Source organism: Olea europaea, unplaced genomic scaffold, assembly GCF_002742605.1.
Source record: "Olea europaea var. sylvestris unplaced genomic scaffold, O_europaea_v1 scaffold601, whole genome shotgun sequence".
NCBI lineage: Eukaryota > Viridiplantae > Streptophyta > Magnoliopsida > Lamiales > Oleaceae > Olea > Olea europaea.
This window is the reverse complement of record NW_019264357.1, coordinates 337,672-356,846: the sequence shown is the minus strand read 5'-3', so window position 1 is coordinate 356,846 and position 19,175 is coordinate 337,672. Positions and strand designations below refer to the sequence as shown.

The 19,175-nt window shown below is 33.3% G+C and overlaps 2 protein-coding genes across 2 annotated transcripts; both read left to right on the top strand.

Annotated features, from left to right (window-relative positions):
- The first annotated feature begins 1,596 nt into the window (after positions 1 to 1,596).
- On the top strand, positions 1,597 to 4,774 carry LOC111389601. The gene is made up of 4 exons (XM_023014528.1): positions 1,597 to 1,692; positions 3,011 to 3,091; positions 4,255 to 4,381; positions 4,425 to 4,774. Exons 1-4 carry the CDS (start codon positions 1,597 to 1,599, stop codon positions 4,772 to 4,774), a joined length of 654 nt encoding a protein of 217 aa, XP_022870296.1.
- A 2,546-nt stretch (positions 4,775 to 7,320) lies between these two features.
- LOC111389578 (pentatricopeptide repeat-containing protein At1g11710, mitochondrial) lies at positions 7,321 to 9,951 on the top strand. The gene is made up of 2 exons (XM_023014503.1): positions 7,321 to 7,436; positions 7,747 to 9,951. Exon 2 carries the CDS (start codon positions 7,786 to 7,788, stop codon positions 9,769 to 9,771), a length of 1,986 nt encoding a protein of 661 aa, XP_022870271.1. The 5' UTR covers positions 7,321 to 7,436; positions 7,747 to 7,785; the 3' UTR covers positions 9,772 to 9,951.
- Positions 9,952 to 19,175: the final 9,224 nt, after the last annotated feature.

The following is a 19,175-nucleotide window of genomic DNA, read 5'->3' as shown; positions in this document are numbered from 1 at the left end:
TTAAATATTTCATTAATTAATTATCTTAATTGGTTATGTATATTATTTATTTAATATTTAATTAGAACATAAATCACACGGTGAATGGGAATATTTAACAGAGATGAGAATCAAACATTGGGTAAAGTCATATTTTCAAGACATCGAACATTATTCAAGAATACTAAAATTATATTTCCTCTACCAAATGAAGTCGAATGGGAAGTTCTCGATTATAATATGTTACTCTCTATCCAACGGATGTGTAATATCTATTTAAATCAAATGTACTATCTATTTATAATGTTTTATTGATTTCCTCATTTTTCTCTATTTATAGTGTGTTATTAAGTACATGAAAATTAACACAATGGATATGTAATATCTACTTAAATCGTATGTATTCCCTATTTATAATAAGTTACTGATTTTCTCATTTTTCTTTATTTATAGCGTGCCATATATGTAATTAATAGTAATTAATTATTTATTATACAATTACATAAAACTAAAGTATTACAAACGTTTTTAAAAAAAAGCTTGCATTTTAAATTATTACTACTACGGATCACAATGTACATAAAAGAACGCTTACATTTAAAAAAAAATGCTTACATTTAAATGTGTGTTTGGTTTATCAGCTCTACGCTATGTTCGATGCCAAAAATTCAATGTACTTCAATGTGAATACTCCACAATCGCCCCGGGTCAATTTCACTAAAGAGGTTGGACAACGTACCGTAGATGAATGTTCTCTTCTTCACCTCGATCGTGTATGGAGAAACAATATATTATGACGGCAATCTAGTCCTCTCGCTAACTATCTGCTCTGGCACGTCAATAACATGTTTTTTATAGGGTGTCAGTTCCATTACTCTCTCCGGCATAATTACCACGTCATTCAAACTCGCGACATTATCTGTCAAGTTGGGGGTATATTTAATATTTAATTACTTTGTTTAATTATTTATTTAATCACTTAATTGAATAAAAAATTAATATTTAATTTAATTTCTTATTTAGATATTTCATTTATAAATTATCTTAATTGGTTGTGTATATTATGTATTTAATATTTCATTACCTTATTTAAATAAATTTTACAACATATACAATTATTTCATAAATAAAAATCTATACAATTATTTTATAAATATAACTCTTACAATTATTTCGTTCCCTCCATCTGCACCTCTCCCATCCCCACTCACATCCATAACAATTCTAATGAAACATCTGTGTACATCCTTACCCCTCTACCGCCACCTTCCCTATCACCATCTCCGCCACCCTCTTTGTCACTGTCTGGGACCCATCGCCTGCCGACCACATCTCTTCGGATATGACTCTTAACTTTTCACCTCGATCAACGGTGTCAACTCAGTAAGTATTTCAAGCTGACATATTAACATTTCATCGAATTAATCACCATGCATCGAGATTTTCGAAATGACGTATAACATAAATCACAAATGAATAATACGTACCTCAGGATCATCGAGGAGAGCTGATAAACATCAACTCTATTCCCATGGATAGTTGTTTTATGTGTCAATGTCATCAACAACCTCCAAATAAAAGATGTCGATCGACTTTTTTGTGTGATGACATCTCAGTATGCTCTCCAGTATAAACATCATCCCCAACTTCAACTTGTCAGACATATCGTTGCATTCACTAAATGCGTCTCATAACTGTGTCAGAGTTGCTATCGTAAGCAAGATAGACGTGGACTAATGCGAAGCTGGCAGAGTTACAGGTCGATGTAACTTTGTCGAGAATTTGTCTCATGGCGGCTCCTGTAAATTTTAAAATGTTAGGACCTTGTGTAAGAAACAATGGATAAATCATAATGATTGAAAATTAAATTGTTTATTTAGTTATTTAAATTGTTTATTGAATATTTAATTGTTAATTATTTATTTAAATTGTTTATTTACTTATTTAAATTATTTATTCAATATTTAAATGTGTATTTAAATTATTTATTTTAAATTTTTTAGTTGTTTATTCAATATTTATTTTAATTGTTAGTTGAATGTTTTATTGTTTATTTTAAATGTTAATTATCTATTTCAATTGTTTATTTAATATTTAATTATTTATTTTTATTCTTTATATTTTTGGCTCATTTAAATTATTTATTTAATACTTAAATAGTAATTATTTATTTAATATTTAATTACTTATTTTTTATTTTTTATATTTATTGTTCATTTAAATTATTTATTAACATATAAATGCTAATTATTTATTTCAATTGTTTGTTTGAATTGTTTATTTGATATTTAATTACTTATTTGAACTATTTTTTAATTATTTATATTTATTTTTTGTTTATGTTAATTAATTATTTTTATTGCTTAATTAATATTTAATTTACTTCTTTATTGAATTTATTTCAATTAGTTATTTATTATTTCAATTAATTATTTTAATTTTTTTATTAATATTTATTTCAATTAGTTTATTATTTCAATTAGTTATTTATTATTTACTTAAATAAAAAATATACATAAATAATTAACATAATTCATGAAATATTTAAATAAACAAATAAAGTATAAAATAAATAATTATATATTAAACAAATAATATACATAAACAATTAAAATAATTACTTAAATATTTAAATAAAAAATTAAATTTAATATTGATTTATTAAATTATTTATTTAATATTTAATTTATTTTTTATTTAAATATTTCATTAATTATTTTAATGGGTTATGTATATTGTTTGTTTAATATTTAATTATTTATTTAATTACTTATTTTAATTTTTTAATTAATATTTAATTACTTCATTTAATTATTTATATTAAATATTTATTTATTTTAATTTCTTATTTAATATTTAATTGTTTATTATGTTTATTTAAATTGTTTATTTCATTATTTAAATTATTTATATTTTAAATAAAATGAAATAAAAAAATTATTTCACTTAAATAAACAATTTACATAATTCATGAAATTTTTATAAACAATTAAATTCAATCTTAAATTTAAAAAAATGGTTGGGCTCATAGGCCCAGCATCTGGGCACGCTGAGCCAGGTCGTCTGGGGCCCTCTGGATTTAGATAGTGACGTCATTGTCGTCTGCTTTATCGTAGGTGGTTGGAAAATGGTGGAGATTGCCATTTTCGACTATCTCCGCCACTGAAACAAGTCACAATTCGCTTTTTATGCATACAAGGATTATATACTATCATTTTTTGCATATATTGTTTAATAAATTTGAGAATAAGTATGGTTTATTTGAAAAATTAATTGTCCACAATGGTTTCAAGAAACTTTCCAGAAATACTCTTATTTCTTGGCTTTTGATCGGCGTCTGAGCATCGGTTTCTCTCCTTTTTTCGGCATTTGGATTCTAATCAAATGAACAGTGTATTTTTTTTTTTTTGTACTTTGGAGGGTATAAATGGGACTTAATTGATTTTTAAGGTTTTAAACATTTGGGTAATTATATTACCACTACAAATTTTACTAAGTACACCACAATTTTCTTATTTACTAAAATATCCTTAAGTAAAATTACATAATTAGGCTTTTAATATACTTTTTAATTAAATAAATTATTGTTACACCACAAATATAAAATCTAATTTCATTCTTTCTTTTCCCCCAACATCTCTTGCCAAAGTTTTTCCGGCTATATATATATATATATATATATATAACACACTGGAATTCCACGAACTGCACGCATGCATTTGTTGTGGTTTATGAATTTACGCACCATTACTTATTAAAATAGGTTTATGATTTTTTTTTGGTTAAATAAGGTGTTTTCGTTGACTTGTGTGTGAAGTCAGTCAGTTTTCATAAACTTTTCTGTACGCAGGACATTTTTCTTTTGTATATTACGTTTATGAATTTTCGTGTGCATGCATTATTGTTTGTCAACATAATTGTTGAGTAGACTTATTTTCTAACTGGATTGTGATATTTAGTTTAGCACAAATGGATGTAGCGATTGACACTACAATTTCATTTGAATTTTCGAAAGTTGTTCTTAATCAACAAGAAGTTTTATTATTATATTGTATTTATTTTTAGGCCTGTCATAAATTTAATTTTTAATAACTTATCATAATTTACTTCTATTTGTTCTAAATGTCAGGAAAATGATGACGACTTCAATATATACGATTATACCCAATACATTACTATTAACTAAGTATGAATAAATTGAATATTAAATTTATGTATTCATTCAACTCTTGTTGCAAATTTTTTAGTTATAGTTTTTTAATATTGATTGTGTAGGTATTCCATAGTCGAAAGTCATTATGTAATTGGGTTCGTATGGTTGGGAAGGAACTAGGTTTGGTTATTGTTATAATACATTCCGAGCATGATGGTTATGGACGCAAGCCACGTATAAGCTATGGATGTGAGCGTAGTGGAAAATATAAAAAAAGGTAAACATCATTCAGATTGTGAACCAAAACGAAAGAGGTCTATTGGAACACATAAGTGTGAATGCCTGTTTGATCTAAATGGTGTGAAGTTGCTGACTGAGGACGATTGGATGTTAAAGGTATCGTGTAGACTACATAATCATCCACCGACACAACATTCAGAAAGACGTCCTTGCGTACAAAGATTAACTAATGAAGAGGAGCAGATTTTGATCTATATATCAAAAAGTATGGTAAAACCTAGGAACATATTGATGGCTTTGAAAGAACGGGATCCAAATAATGTTAGCACAATGAGGACTATTTGCAATGCATGTGCAAGACATAGATTGATTGAGAAGGAAGGAAAAACACAAATGCAATAATTAATGAGCAAGTTAAAAGAACACATTTATATCGAGTGGCATAGGTCTCATGAAAGAACGGATGAAGTTAGAGACCTTTTCTTTGCTCATTCGACGTCCGTCGATTTCTTGCATGCCTTTTCATGCGTGCTTAGAATGGATTGTACTTACAAAGTATATCTAATTAAGTAAAGTATATTTATATTATTCGCAGAGTTGAGAGTGCACATTCTTAGTCGAAGAAACACCTTGGATAATCACAAGGCGATTTTGAAACTTCATGGAAAGTTATGCATCACCAATTGGAATTGCAATTTAGTGAGATAAAAGCTTCGTTTGAATGAAGCATAAACTTAGTTCAACATACCTTCAAACGTAGTCTATTTAGGGAGCTGAGTGGTTTTGTGTCCAAGAATGCAATGGATCGTATATCAAGATAGTCAAATGAAGCAGAACATATTGGTTTTGACAAAAATGCTTGTCATCGCACTCTTAGATCAACACATTGTTTGCCATGTGCATGTGAAAATTCAAAATACATAATTACAGGTCGTCCTATTCCATTGTCAGCTATTCAACCTCATTGGAGAAAATTAGATATTTTGGTTCCATTAAATTATACTTTTTCCAAATTGAATATTGAAGTTGAATTAGAGAACATTCAAAGATTGTTTGGCGAATGCGAGGACACAGGTAAAGTACTTCTTAAAATGAAAATACGAGAAATGTATGAACCCTCCACTAATTCTCTAGTACCGCTTGCTAAGAAAGTTAAAACCAAGGGCCGACCTTCATCAAAAGTTGATACTTCAACTAAAAGGGCTCCTTCATATTTTGAAATTGTTCACTCAAGTAACGATAATCATTTTCGTACCACCGACAGTTCCGTCAAAGTTCCGAAGACGGATAAACTTAAAGTTAGGCGATCACGTATGAGTAATTTATACCCTTACATAACTTTTTTCCATGATAGAGTCAAAGATTGTATATTTAACATTGTTGATGTTAAGTCTGATGGTCATTGTGATTATAGGGCAGTGGCTAGTTCCCTTGGATTAGGAGAGGAGGCTTGGTTATGTATTAGACGTGATCTTATTACTGAAATGAAATGTAATTATGATGCCTATGTAAAACTATATGGCAACATTGAAAGGGTGAAGGAGTTGTTATGTATTATGGATTACTTTAATATTGGTGCCCCGTATGATCAATGGATGACAATGCCTGACATGGGCCATTTGATAACATCTCGTTATGGTGTCGTACTTGTCGTCCTATCTCCTATACAATGTTTGACATTTCTACAATTGCACTCTCAACCTCTACCATTAAATCATAAGATTATATCACTGGGTTTTCTGAATGACAATCACTTTGTTCAGGTTTTTTATTTTAATTAATTGACCATATCTATCACTTGTACAGGTCAACTTGAAGCCTAATTGTCCAATTCCACTCGTGACCTATAATTGGTAGAAATATAGAGATGAAATTGCTTGTGAATGGGAGAGTATGTATAAAGCTCGAATAGAGACATTCAAAGAGATGATTGGTACTGATATCGCTACGCGTGAGATTTTTAACGTTAATTCTCCTTGATTTAAATGTTGCAGTTTTGTAGAAATTGTTCCGTTTTGTTGACAATTTGATGTAAATCCAAATTGTAATTTTTATCCTAAGTTCTTATAGGACATTTCTTAAATTGTTAACGTAATAGGTGAAAACCATGATGTTTCATTGGATTGACCCTGCTATGACTTTTTTAAAGTTAAATTAGCTACGATACCATTCTTGGTCCAATACCACTTTACTACTCTAATTTTTATGATTAAACTCTATGATTGAAGTCCTAAACGAATAACAATCGGCTTCGTGAAAAGAAAACCTATTCGTTATTATAACATTTTTATCCATAAAATTATAAGGTTGTTGTCTATAAAATTTCTTAATTTCCGCTTAAAAGTGTTTCCAAAATCAAAACTTTGGGTGGTGGTATTTGTTGTGGATTAGTTAATGCTCTTTCATCTAACTTTCAATCTATTTTGTTTCTTAAAACATAAAATTTTGGTCAGAAATTGATTTTACGTTGGTATTATAACATCTCTGGCTATTTTATTAGTCAAAATAAATAAATAAATGGTGATAAGTACACAAAAATATTTTATTATTATTATTTTTTTTTTTTGTTTGAATTAGGAGTATAATTGTAAATTTAATGTAGAATAGTCATTAAAAATATATTTTTAATTAAGGTGTGATTATAATGTGGTGTAGTAATTAAAATTTGTAGTAGTAATATAGCCTTTATTGGAGCCCCATTTTTCCACCAAAATATATTTTTCCACAGTGATTTGACACCATTTCAATCACACATTTTTCAATAAAATAATATTATACGTAAATGAAAAAAAATTTCTTATTTTTTAATCACATATTTCCCATCAATACACTATTTAGAAATTCATTTTAGATGGAAATTCATTTTCTCATCTAAAATGGAACTCAAACAAGGGCATAATTAGCCTAAACATTTTTGCTTCATTTTTTTTTTAAATGGTCAAAGGCCATATTGGAAAGATGGCCGGCCAATCTTCCACTAATTACCTCCGCTTAAACCCTGGCCGCCGGCTCTTTCTATTTTGTGTTTATTTCCAACCTTTTCCCTCAACAAAACCCAAAATAGGTAATCTAATCCAGTGAATATTTCCATTTTATCTCTTGGGTTATGAATGTCTTAATACATTTGTTCATTGTAATATTCGTTTTATGCTGTTGTTTCGTTTAGTCGTGTTTTTTTCTAAGGCATTAATTTGAACAAACGAAACCTAGAAATTATAGGTTGTGTCTTTTTCTGGGATAAATTGAATACCTGAATTGTTTCTTAGCTTATATTTATTTTATAATCAATTTGGTTATTATTGTCTGCTAATTTGTTTCTTGGTGACACCTACTTTTCCTTTTCTTAATTCATCTTGTTCCCCATTTTTTTCCAGATAGAATTGGTCATGTTATGATTGGGGTTTCTCCATTCTATGTTTTTAGCCTTGCTTCCATCAAAAGGTATCCATTTTTTCATCAGAGGTTTTCATTTGTGTAAGCAATTAACTAGCCCAAGTACTGAAGATATTATCTTCAAGGCTATTTGTGTTAATATAAGGCAAAAGAAATGGAAGTTTTTGGACCAAGTATCTCCAGCTCTCACAAATTCTATGGTTTCTCGCATTTTTTGCGAGTTCCAGAGCTCTCCACTGCTAGTTTTAGAGCTTTACACCAGAGTTGGAGGGTGCAAAAGTGTCTTGGATTCGTTGGAGTCTTCTTGTACGCTGATTTGTGTGATGGTGAAGTATAAACGATATGATGAAGCATTGGGTTTGATGAATGAATTGATGATATCAAAAGGGTATTCACCTTCGGAGATTTTGGAAGCATTGGTTAATAGTTCTGATGCAAATTTTTCAAGTTCTGCCGTATATGATGCGTTAGTGAGGGCATGTACCCAAATTGGGGATACGGAAGGTGCTTATGATGTGATGAAAAAGTTGAGAATACAAGGTTTTCGGGTTTCTATTTATGCATGGAACAATTTTTTGAACCATCTTCTGAAGATAGATGAGACTGTCAGGTTTTGGATGGTGTATAAGGAAATGATTTCGTATGGATATTATGAGAATGTGAATACTTTCAATTTGCTTATAAATGCTCTTTGTAAGGGCTATAAATTGTCTGAAGGATTCTCTGTTTTCTATAGGATGTTGAAATGCGGGATTGTGCCCAATGTTGTTAGTTTTAACATGCTTATAGATGGAGTTTGCAGGATGGGTGATCTTGATTTAGCTCTTGAACTGGTTAAGAAGATGGAAATTATATCAAATGGCATCTTCAAGCCTAATGTAGTTACATATAACTGTCTTATTAATGGGTATTGCAAGTTGGGTAAGCCAGAAACTGCTGAAGAAATTATGAATGAAATGATTAAAATGGGAATTGAGCCTAATGAAAGGACTTTCGCGACACTGGTTGATGGGTATTCCAGAAGCGAGTGTTTGGAGCAGGCATTTAGGCTTTGTGATAATATGGTTGAAAGTGGCTTGATACCCAATTCAGTGGTTTATAATACAATCATCCACTGGCTATATGTGGAAGGAGATATGAATGGAGCTTCCTCAGTATTGTCAGACATGATTAAAAGATGCATATCCTCCGATCAATTTACACACTCTATTCTTGCAAAAGGATTATGCAGGAGCGGGCACATCAATGAAGCTTTGAAATTTCACAACCGGAATATAGAAAATAACCTTGTGGAAGAGCCCTTCTCTCACAACATTCTCATCAATTATCTTTGCAAGAACAAGAACATGACAGGAGCTAAACAACTTCTCTGCAGTATGTTTATTCGAGGTATAATGCCTGACCTGGTTACGTATGGCACCATGATTGATGGGTATTGCAAGGTAGGCGATACAAAAAGTGCAGTCGAGGTTTACATGGACATGGTTAAGATGGAAAAGAATCCAAACTTGGTAATTTACAATTCCGTTGTAAATGGTTTATGCAAAGAAGAACGCGTGGATGTAGCAAGATCTTTGGTAGATGCAATGAAGAGGACAAATATATATGATGTTGTAACTTTTAATACAATGTTTAATGGATATTGCAGTACGGGGAAGTTTGAAGAGGCTTCTCATTTATTTGTGAATATGAGAAAGGAAGGAATCTTGGCGAACACGGTCACTTGTAATATTTTGATAAGCTTTCTGTGCAAATTTAGGTTATTTCAACAGGCCAAGAAAGTTGTGAAAGCAATGGTTGCCCAGGACTTGAATCCGGATTTTGTGACATACACTGCACTTCTGGCAAACTTAAGCAACAAGAGCAGTTCCGAGGAGGTCATTAAAATGCACGATTTTATGGTGCTCGCTGGAGTAATTCCTGATGATGAAACATATAAAGCTGTTGTGAGTCCACTTATTAAAGAAACTTCAACTGAGTTTGATAAAGTTATGGATAGATTTTAGCTTTGTATATGCATCTTATAGAAAACACAAAATCACTGGAATTGTATATTTTCCTTTGCTTCTCATATCATATGCTTCTAATCAAACAATTGGAAGGTGTGGTTAGCTTTTTGTTAATTCAGAGGTGAAATGTATGCAGTTCTAATTAAAGTGCAGACATAGCTTCTTTTTTGTTTTTAATTATTTTGTTCATCCATTACCCCTTAATTTAGCCCTTGTCTGTTATATATTCGATACACTGAAGTGTTTCTAATGTCCTGCTTTGGCTATCAAAATTTGAAATTCTGTTCTCACAGTGGCATAATTGATCGTTGGAAAACATATGGGATCTTGACATTTATCGGTAATACATATTTGGCTTCTTTCCCCCCCTCTAAAAATCACTTTTTTTTTTTTGATAGTTTGAAAGACGATTTTGCAGTCAGCCATGTAACATTATTTTGTTTGGCATATTCTGTTACTAGGTTTCTTACTATAGTTTTTAAAGATGAAGAGCATGGGAACGATTGCAGTTTAAGCATGAATTTTTGTTTAAATTTAATCTTATCTTGCCATAAGGGTCAAAGACATTGAGTGATTATATGAAGGAAGCTTACTTGCCTAACCGAAAAAGGAGTAATGTTTTTTAAAAAAGTAGCTTTTAAGCTATTTTAACGCACGGTCAAACATGGTCAAAAGTACAACTGAAGTAACCGAAAACAGTGTTGCGAATCATGAATGGATTGCCGAATATTCCAAGAGTAATTAAGATAAGAAATAACTTTTTTTAAAAATGGAAAAAGAAGAGAGTCCATGTAACCCTCATCCACCCATGGCCACATGATATCTTCGTCAGAAGATTATATGTCTGAAATAATGTAATCAAGGGGTCAAAATATCTTTGCAATTTGTAGTTGTTTCACAACTGCAATCTCCAACGTTCAAATTCTTATCCTAAAACCTAATCCAAACAGTCTATATCCTTCTCTCCCTCCACCTCTCATTCTTTCCCTCTCTTCATCACCAATACAATTCACCGACAAAAACCAACATCCATACATTATAGAGATAAGGTTCAAACCAAAAGCTTCTAAAACAAACTCTTCTTCTTCTCCATTCCTCCATAACCACCTTTTTGCAGAGCTCCAACAAGGTCCAGAAACCATGTCTTGTTCAAATCTGACAATGTTGGTGTCCTCGAAACCTTCTCTCTCCGACGCCTCTTCTCTCTCGTCTCGCTCCTTCCTCAGCCCTTTACCACTTCCTAGCCATAATTCAAACACTTCCAGCCCTTCTAGATCATCAGCAGCCACCCCAATTCAATGTAGTCTTCGTGATCTTCGGGGCCGAATTGATTCTGTCAAGAACACACAGAAAATCACTGAGGCTATGAAGCTTGTGGCTGCTGCTAAGAGATACATATTATTGTTATTCTCTTCTCAACTGCGTATAAACTTCATACTAGATGAGAATCGCCACGTACTTTGAAAAATAAGAGAAATCACTACCAATTGTATTTATGATTTTTGTATTCGAAGCTCCATAGTTCGACCAACATACTTTGTATGCAAGGGCATTGTGAAACACGTAGGATGAATTCTTCTCCGAATTTCCTTCTCTAACAGAACATGTCTCGATTTTCATTAGAGTACCTTGATGATATTTTACATCATAAATTTCGTTGTTTCCTCGAATTGATAATGCGAAATGGATATAACTATGGAAGTCGGAGTAAACTTTTGAATGTTTGTTTGGGTGCAGACGGCAGGGAATATGCAGTTTCAACTACATTTCGTACTAGACTTTGATCTGGCGCACGTATTTGCCTCTTTCTTTGGTAAAATGTTTCGTGCATTTCTTGAAGGAAAGCGAAATTATTAGAATTGGAGTTATGGAAGATCCAATAGAAAAGTTCGATTTGAAAATCCGAGTTGCATAATTATGTTTTAAGTTTCAAGTTTCAAGTTTAATGTACTTACATTACATGTCCTAACCAATTGATCCCATCATTTCATTGCTTCCAAGAATTGGACTAAAATCTGATAGCAATAGTTATGTTTGGCTAAATGGATATTTATGCACTCAATTTACAAAGTCTACGGGCTTTAGTTTATTGCATGGTTCCATGGGAATATGCTGAAGCTTTGAGAACAAGTCGTCATTAAATATCCATCCAACCGAAACCTTATGGGTCTCCTCTCGACCGACTTTTACAAAATATTTTTTAGTGTCTCGTGAATCATGTTTACTATCTGTTGTAAAATTTTCAATCTACCTTTTCATAGAAACGTGTACAATTTCTCTACTTCATCGACCAAGAACCGGTTAACAAGTCATTAGTCTTTGGCACTAGAGCAAGTTGAGAAATCAATTTCCTTGGATAATAAATATAAATCAATTACATTGTCAAAGAAGAGTCCGAATGAATGACCTAAATATATTTATAGTCTAAGGTTTGAATTTTTTTTTTTTCTTCGAAAATAAAAAAAGATTTTAGAGATAAGAAAGTAATTTTAAACAGAGAAATGTATGAACTTCTCATCTCAACAGTATTTACTAATAACTTTACAATGGATACATATTATTGTAATTCTCTTCTCAACTGCGTATAAACTTCATACTAGATGATAATCGCCGCGTACTTTGAAAACTAAGAGAAATCACTACCAATTGTATTTATGATTTTTGTATTCGAAGCTCCATAGTTCGACCAACATACTTTGTATGCAAGGGCATATTTACTAATAACTTTACAATGCAACTTATGAGTTTCAAGTCATTGTTTAATTTTTTATATCGATTCCGATTAATGTAAAAATATCTATTAATAATATATGCACACACAAAACCAACTGTATTCTTTGCATATAATTCTTTTTGTTTAAACACGTTAAATAAGTCTATTTATATGAAATCTGCAATTTCTTTCACGACAAGATTTTTTTTTTAAATTTTAAATCGACGATATACCATTAGTATTAATATATTTGTCTCTTAAAAACAATTATTTCTCTTTATAATTTAATTAACAAGTCAAATATTTGTGAATCTGACATAATTTTCATAGTCACGGATTTCTTTTCAATAAGTACATGGAAGATCCAATAGAAAGTTCGATTTGAAAATCCGAGTTGCATAATTATGTTTAAAGTTTCAAGTTTAATGTACTTATATTACATGTCCTAACCAATTGATCCCATCATTTCATTGCTTCCAAGAATTGGACTAAAATCTGATAGCAATAGTTATGTTTGGCTAAATGGATATTTATGCACTCAATTTACAAAGTCTACGGGCTTTAGTTACTTCGGTTCTTATGGAAACTGTGTTTATTGCATGGTTCCATGGGAATATGCTGAAGCTTTGAGAACAATTCGTCGTTAAATATCCATCCAACCGAAACCTTATGGGTCTCCTCTCGACCTTCTTTTACAAAATATTTATTAGTGTCTCGTAAAATCATGTTTACTATCTGTTGTAAAATTTTCAATCTACCTTTTCATAGAAGCGTGTACAATTTCTCTACTTCATCGACCAAGAACCGGTTAACAAGTCATTAGTCTTTGGCACTAGAGCAAGTTGAGAAATCAATTTCCTTGGATAATAAAGATAAATCAATTACATTGTCAAAGAAGAGTCCGAATGAATGACCTAAATATATTTATAGTCTAAGGTTTGATTTTTTTTTTCTTCGAAAATAAAAATAGATTTTAGAGATAAGAAAGTAATTTTAAACAGAGAAATGTATGAACTTCTCATCTCAACAGTATTTACTAATAACTTTACAATGCAACTTATGAGTTTCAAGTCATTGTTTAATTTTTTATATCGATTCCGATTAATGTAAAAATATCTATTAATAATATATGCACACACAAAACCAACTGTATTCTTTGCATATAATTCTTTTTGTTTAGACACGTTAAATAAGTCTATTTATATGAAATCTGCAATTTCTTTCACGACAAGATTTTTTTTTTTTTAAATTTTAAATCGACGATATACCATTAGTATTAATATATTTGTCTCTTAAAAACCATTCTTTCTCTTTATAATTTAATTAACAAGTCAAATATTTGTGAATCTGACATAATTTTCATAGTCACGGATTTCTTTTCAATAAGTAATATATTGCATTCTCTTTAAATTTAATAAAATGTATATTTAAAATTAATTATTAAATTTGTCATCAGATTAACGGTTTTCAATATATAAGGTTGGGTTGGATGGTGTTTTGCTGAACCTGGGCTGGCCAAAAAGAGATCTTTGATTAGAACAAATTAATTGGAAATCATCACCAAATCAATGCGAGCCACGTGTCACAGACCTAGTTTTGTTACACCCGAATATCTAGAACCATGTGATTTTAACATTTCACAATTTTCGTCTCTCACGAGAAAACGTTAAGTCAACATTTCAATGCTCACAAATAATTTAACTAAAGGGGTTAAATTATAACAACTTTGAGTAGAATATTTGAAGTAGAAAATATAAAGAAAATAAGTAAGTTTGGGTGAACTCTCTTTGTATATAAATGAAATAAAAACTTTACAATTTTTCTCAAGTATTCAACTAAACTTTACTCCATATTTTTACAAATGAGACTATATCTCTATTTATAGGCAAAATCTTGCAAAATTGTCTTGGAATCAATGGCCAAGATTAATTTTGATCCAATGATTCTCATTAATTACAAGTTGCATTAACCTCATTTGATCAAGTGGTGATTTTTTTATACTTTTAAGTGCAAGCTGTATGTTCTTTTCTAACCCCATGTTAGTTGGCACTAAGTGATAAATCTATACAATTCACATGCAAATAGATAAGTCACTTTCATAGTAGCCAAATTGAACTTTACTTCTTTTTTGACATTATATTGCAAGTGGACAAGTGGCACAGGTTGCTCACTTGCGTTCCCAAAACATCTGACCACAGTCCATTGTATTTCTCCTCCCCAAAATGGTGGTTTTCAATTTAGAGAAACATTATTTTTGTGCTGGCAAAGCTGCCTGCATCCCCAGCCTGCGTTCTGCCAACATAGTCTCCCCAAGTTGCATGTCCCTTTCCAACCCCATGTTAGTTGGGATCAAGTGACAAATCTCTACAATTCACATGCAAATGGACAAATCACTTTCATAGTAGCCAAATTGAACTTTACTTCTTCCTTAGCATTATCTTACAAGTGTCACAAGTGGACAAGTGATACAAAATGCCCACTTGTCCTAAAACATCTGGCCATAGTCCATTGTATTTCTCCTCCCCAAAATGGTGATTTTCAACTTAGAGAAACATTATTTCTGTGCTGGCAAAGCTAGCTGTGTCCCCAGCCTGCATTTTATCAACACAATTTGCCTACATCCCTAGCCTGCGTAGTTTGCCTGCGTCTATTTGTACAGTTTGTCCGCGTTCCCTACCATGAGCAGTTACATCCTGCTGAAAGCACCCTGCCTGCGCTATTTTGCGACCGGTGCCGGGATGGATCGACCTCGACCTGGAGGACGTAAGTCACCCTCACACTGAATCTGGCGATGCCCTCGTGGCCATGTAGTGCCAAAGCTCGAGCTCAAACTGCCATAAGTCTCCCTCATTCTCCCAAGTAGCTTTGGACTTGGGCAACCCCTTCCATTTGACTAAATATTGGGTGAAAGGTAAAACACCCCTTCGCTCACCACCTGATTCGCCAAAATTGATTCAACATCTTTCTCAAAAGATTTTGTGACAATGGGAGTGTCCGTTGTGATTTTTTTCTCCACAAATCTTTCAAATCCGGCCTATATGGCTTCAACATGCTTACACGAAAAATCAGGAGGAACTTCAAAGTGCTTGGGAGATCTAGCTGATAAAAAACTATTCCAACCTTAGCCATGACGGGAAACGGACCCTCCTACTTTCTAACCAAGCCTTTGTGGACTTCTAGTTAGGCTTTGAATTGTTGGGGCAACACTTTAACAAGTACTTGATCTCCAAAGTTGAACTCCAATGGTCTCCATTTTACATCGGCTCATTTCTTCACGCGCTTCTAGGCTTTTTCCAAGCAAGATCTAGCTAAGTTCGCGCGATCTTCCCATAACTTAGCCATTTTTGTTGCTCCTGGACTTTGGCTTGCATTACCAAACATAGGTAAGGTATGGGGCATTTATGGTTTGTTGCCCCATTGCAAGCTCAAATGGGCTATGTCCTGTGGATTCATTTTTTTTTTTTTTTTTGCAACAACTTTGCCTAATCTCGCTGATTAGCACTAGCGAAGTGTCGAAGATAACATTCCAACAATACATTCACCCATTCTGTCCGCTCGTCCATCTATGGGTGAAAATTGCTAGAAAAGTGCAAATTCGATCTAAGGAGTTTAAACAACTCCGTTTACAACTTTCCTGTAAAGCGGGGATCTCGATCACTTACAATATTCTTGGGCAACCCCACTTCATAATATGTTTGAAAAAGTAACCTACCATTTTTTCTACAGTGTAATCCTTAGGGGCTGGAATGAAAGTAGCATACTTTGAAAACCAATCAACAACAACAATTATTGATCCGAACGCTTTGGACTTTAGCAAGGCACTAATGAAATCCATGGAAACCACGTCCCGTCTTTAATCTGGAACAGGAAGAGGATCAACAAGTCCCATCGTTAACCTGTTCTCTACTTTGTCTTGTGACACACAAGACATGTTCAGACATACATAACCACTTGATCTCCCATTTGTGGCCAATAATATGCACGTTTAATCAAAGCCAATGTTCGGACTATCCTTGGATGTCCTACCCACTTGGTGTCATGGCATTCCCTAATCACGTCACATTGTAAATTATTTTAATTAGACACAAATACCCGTTGTTAATGGTGTATAGCAACCCGTTTTCAACCCAAAATCTCCTTGTCTTGCCCTCTCGGACAGCCTGCATTAACATCCTTTCCATTGGATCATGTTCTAATCCTCGTTTAATTTTCCCCAACAAAGTACCTTTGGCTTAGCTGATTGCTGCAAGTCCTGCCTTCTGTCTAAATGGATCTACCACCACGTTCACCTGTCTAGGCTTAAATTCCATTACATAATCTAACTTCGCTAAGAAGTCTAGCCAACGAGCTTGCTTTGGACTTAACCTCTTTAATGATTGGAAGTAACTTGTAGCCACATTATTCGTTTTGATCACCAAATGGGAACCTAAAAGATAATGATGCCATACTCGTATGCAATGTACAATGGTCGTCATTTTTTTGTGCATTGTGTAGCACCGCTCTGTGACATTCAACTTGCAGCTCTGAAAGGCAATGGGATGGCCTTCTTGCATAAGCACACCTCCAATGGCAAAATCTGATGCATCCATTTGTACTTCAAAGCTATTGTTGAAATTCAGCAATGCCATCATCGGCTCAGCCATGACCGTCGCCTTTAAATCATCAAAGGCCCTTCGAAATTTTACAGACCAATCCCACTCTTGGGACTTTTTGAGCAAGTCCATCAATGGGGCCGTTCTAGACGAGTAGCCTTGAATGAAACGTTAGGAGTAATCCACCATCCCAAGGAAAGACAGCAATTCCATCACATTTGTGGCGGTTCCCACTCATTGATTGCTTTAACTTTGGCTCTGCCATGAGCAGCAGACCATGTTCGATGATATGCCCCAAGAAATTAACTTCTTCTTTAGCAAATAAACATTTCTCCTTTTTTTATGAACAATTCATTTTCCCACAACACTTGGAAGATAGTTTTCAAGTGCACAACATGTTCCTCCAATGTGTTGCTATAAATGACAATGTCGTTAAGATAAACCACCACGAACTTATCCAAGTAAGGATAAAATATATTGTTCATCAAAGTGCAAAATGTGGCCATAGTATTTGTTAAACCAAACAGCATGACAAGCCATTCATAAGAACTATATTAAGTAATGTATGTAGTTTTGGGCTCATCTCCTTCCGCAATTCGAAATAACCTTTTTGCAAATCAACCTTTGTATAGAATTTTGCACTACTAAGCCGATCAAATAAATCTACAATCAATGCAATGGGACATTTGTTTTTCACCATCACCTTGTTTAGTGCCCTGTAATCTACGCGCATCCGCAACTTCCCATCCGACTTTTTTTGAAATAATACCGGGGCACCGTAGGGTGTTTTGGACGGTCTAGTCGTTCTCATTTGAACTAACTCCGTTAGTTGTTTCCAAAGTTCCTCCAACTTTGAGGGTACCATTCGATAGGGTGCCATCACCAGAGGTTTTACCAGGTTTCAACTCGATGCGATGATCCACTTTCCTCCTAAGTGAAAGTTTCTTTGGTAACTCTATGGGCATAACGTCCTTATTTTCCTCAAGGACTTTTGTAATAGCAACCATCAACACATCATCATTAGTAGTGACTTTGGTAGCAATCGACAATTGGGCAATAAATGTTGGCTCCCCCCATTTTCATCCTTTCGCTAATTGTATAGCCGAAAGTTGTCCCACTTCCGTTCTTTGGAAATGGTAGGAACCATACACGTTGATACCTTCTCCAAAATGCAAATGAAACCAAATGAAGGCATGGGAATTGCATTTACCTTCATCAAGAAATCTAGGCCCAACACTAGCCTAAAATCCTCCATTGGTGCAACTGAAATATCAACTGGTCCATGACACAAATCCAATCGCAATTCAGTCCCTCGAACCACGCGTAGCTAATGGCCTAGCACTGGCATTCACTATCTTCAACAGTCCACCTCATGGTGAATGTTCAGTCCCTACGTTCATGCTTCATCCTCCATTATGAAATTGTGTGGTCCCAGTATCAACTAGCGCCCATGTCTGCGTCCATTAATTTTAAAAATCACGAACATCAATCTTTTTTCTTCGTTTGCTCTCGGAACAATTTTGGTATTCCAGGCATTGAAAAGTTGTAATGAACCCATGTGAATGGCACCATCTTTGCTTTGGAAAGCTTTCGGTCGAGCCTCTGAGATAGACACCAAAGATCCAAACTTAGGGCAATCTTGCATGAGATACAGTCCTTTGCAAATAAAGTAATTGCAAGGAGCAAAATTACCCATCTTTTTGTCATCATACTCTCTCTGCCAAGTAGCTTGTTTGTTACCACCGGGTTTATAACCAATTTTGGGATTTGGTCTCCAATAGACGTACTCCATTGGTTGTCTTTCCTTACATCACCCCAGCGTTTGCCAAAATTTCCTTTGGTTGGTTTGAAGTTCTTTGCTTGCGTCTCCCTACCTCTTTGGAACTTCGTCAAAGATTCAACAACCTCAATAGCCTCATCTACATTATTAACCCCACAACACTGTAATTCTTGTCGCACCCATGTAGCACATCCATCCAAGAAATAGAATAGTTATACATCATTCAGCATGCTTGGAACCTGAAGCATAAGGGTCGTGAACTCTTTGACATAGTTACGAATTGTCCCTTTACGTTTCAATCCCCTTAGTTTCTTAC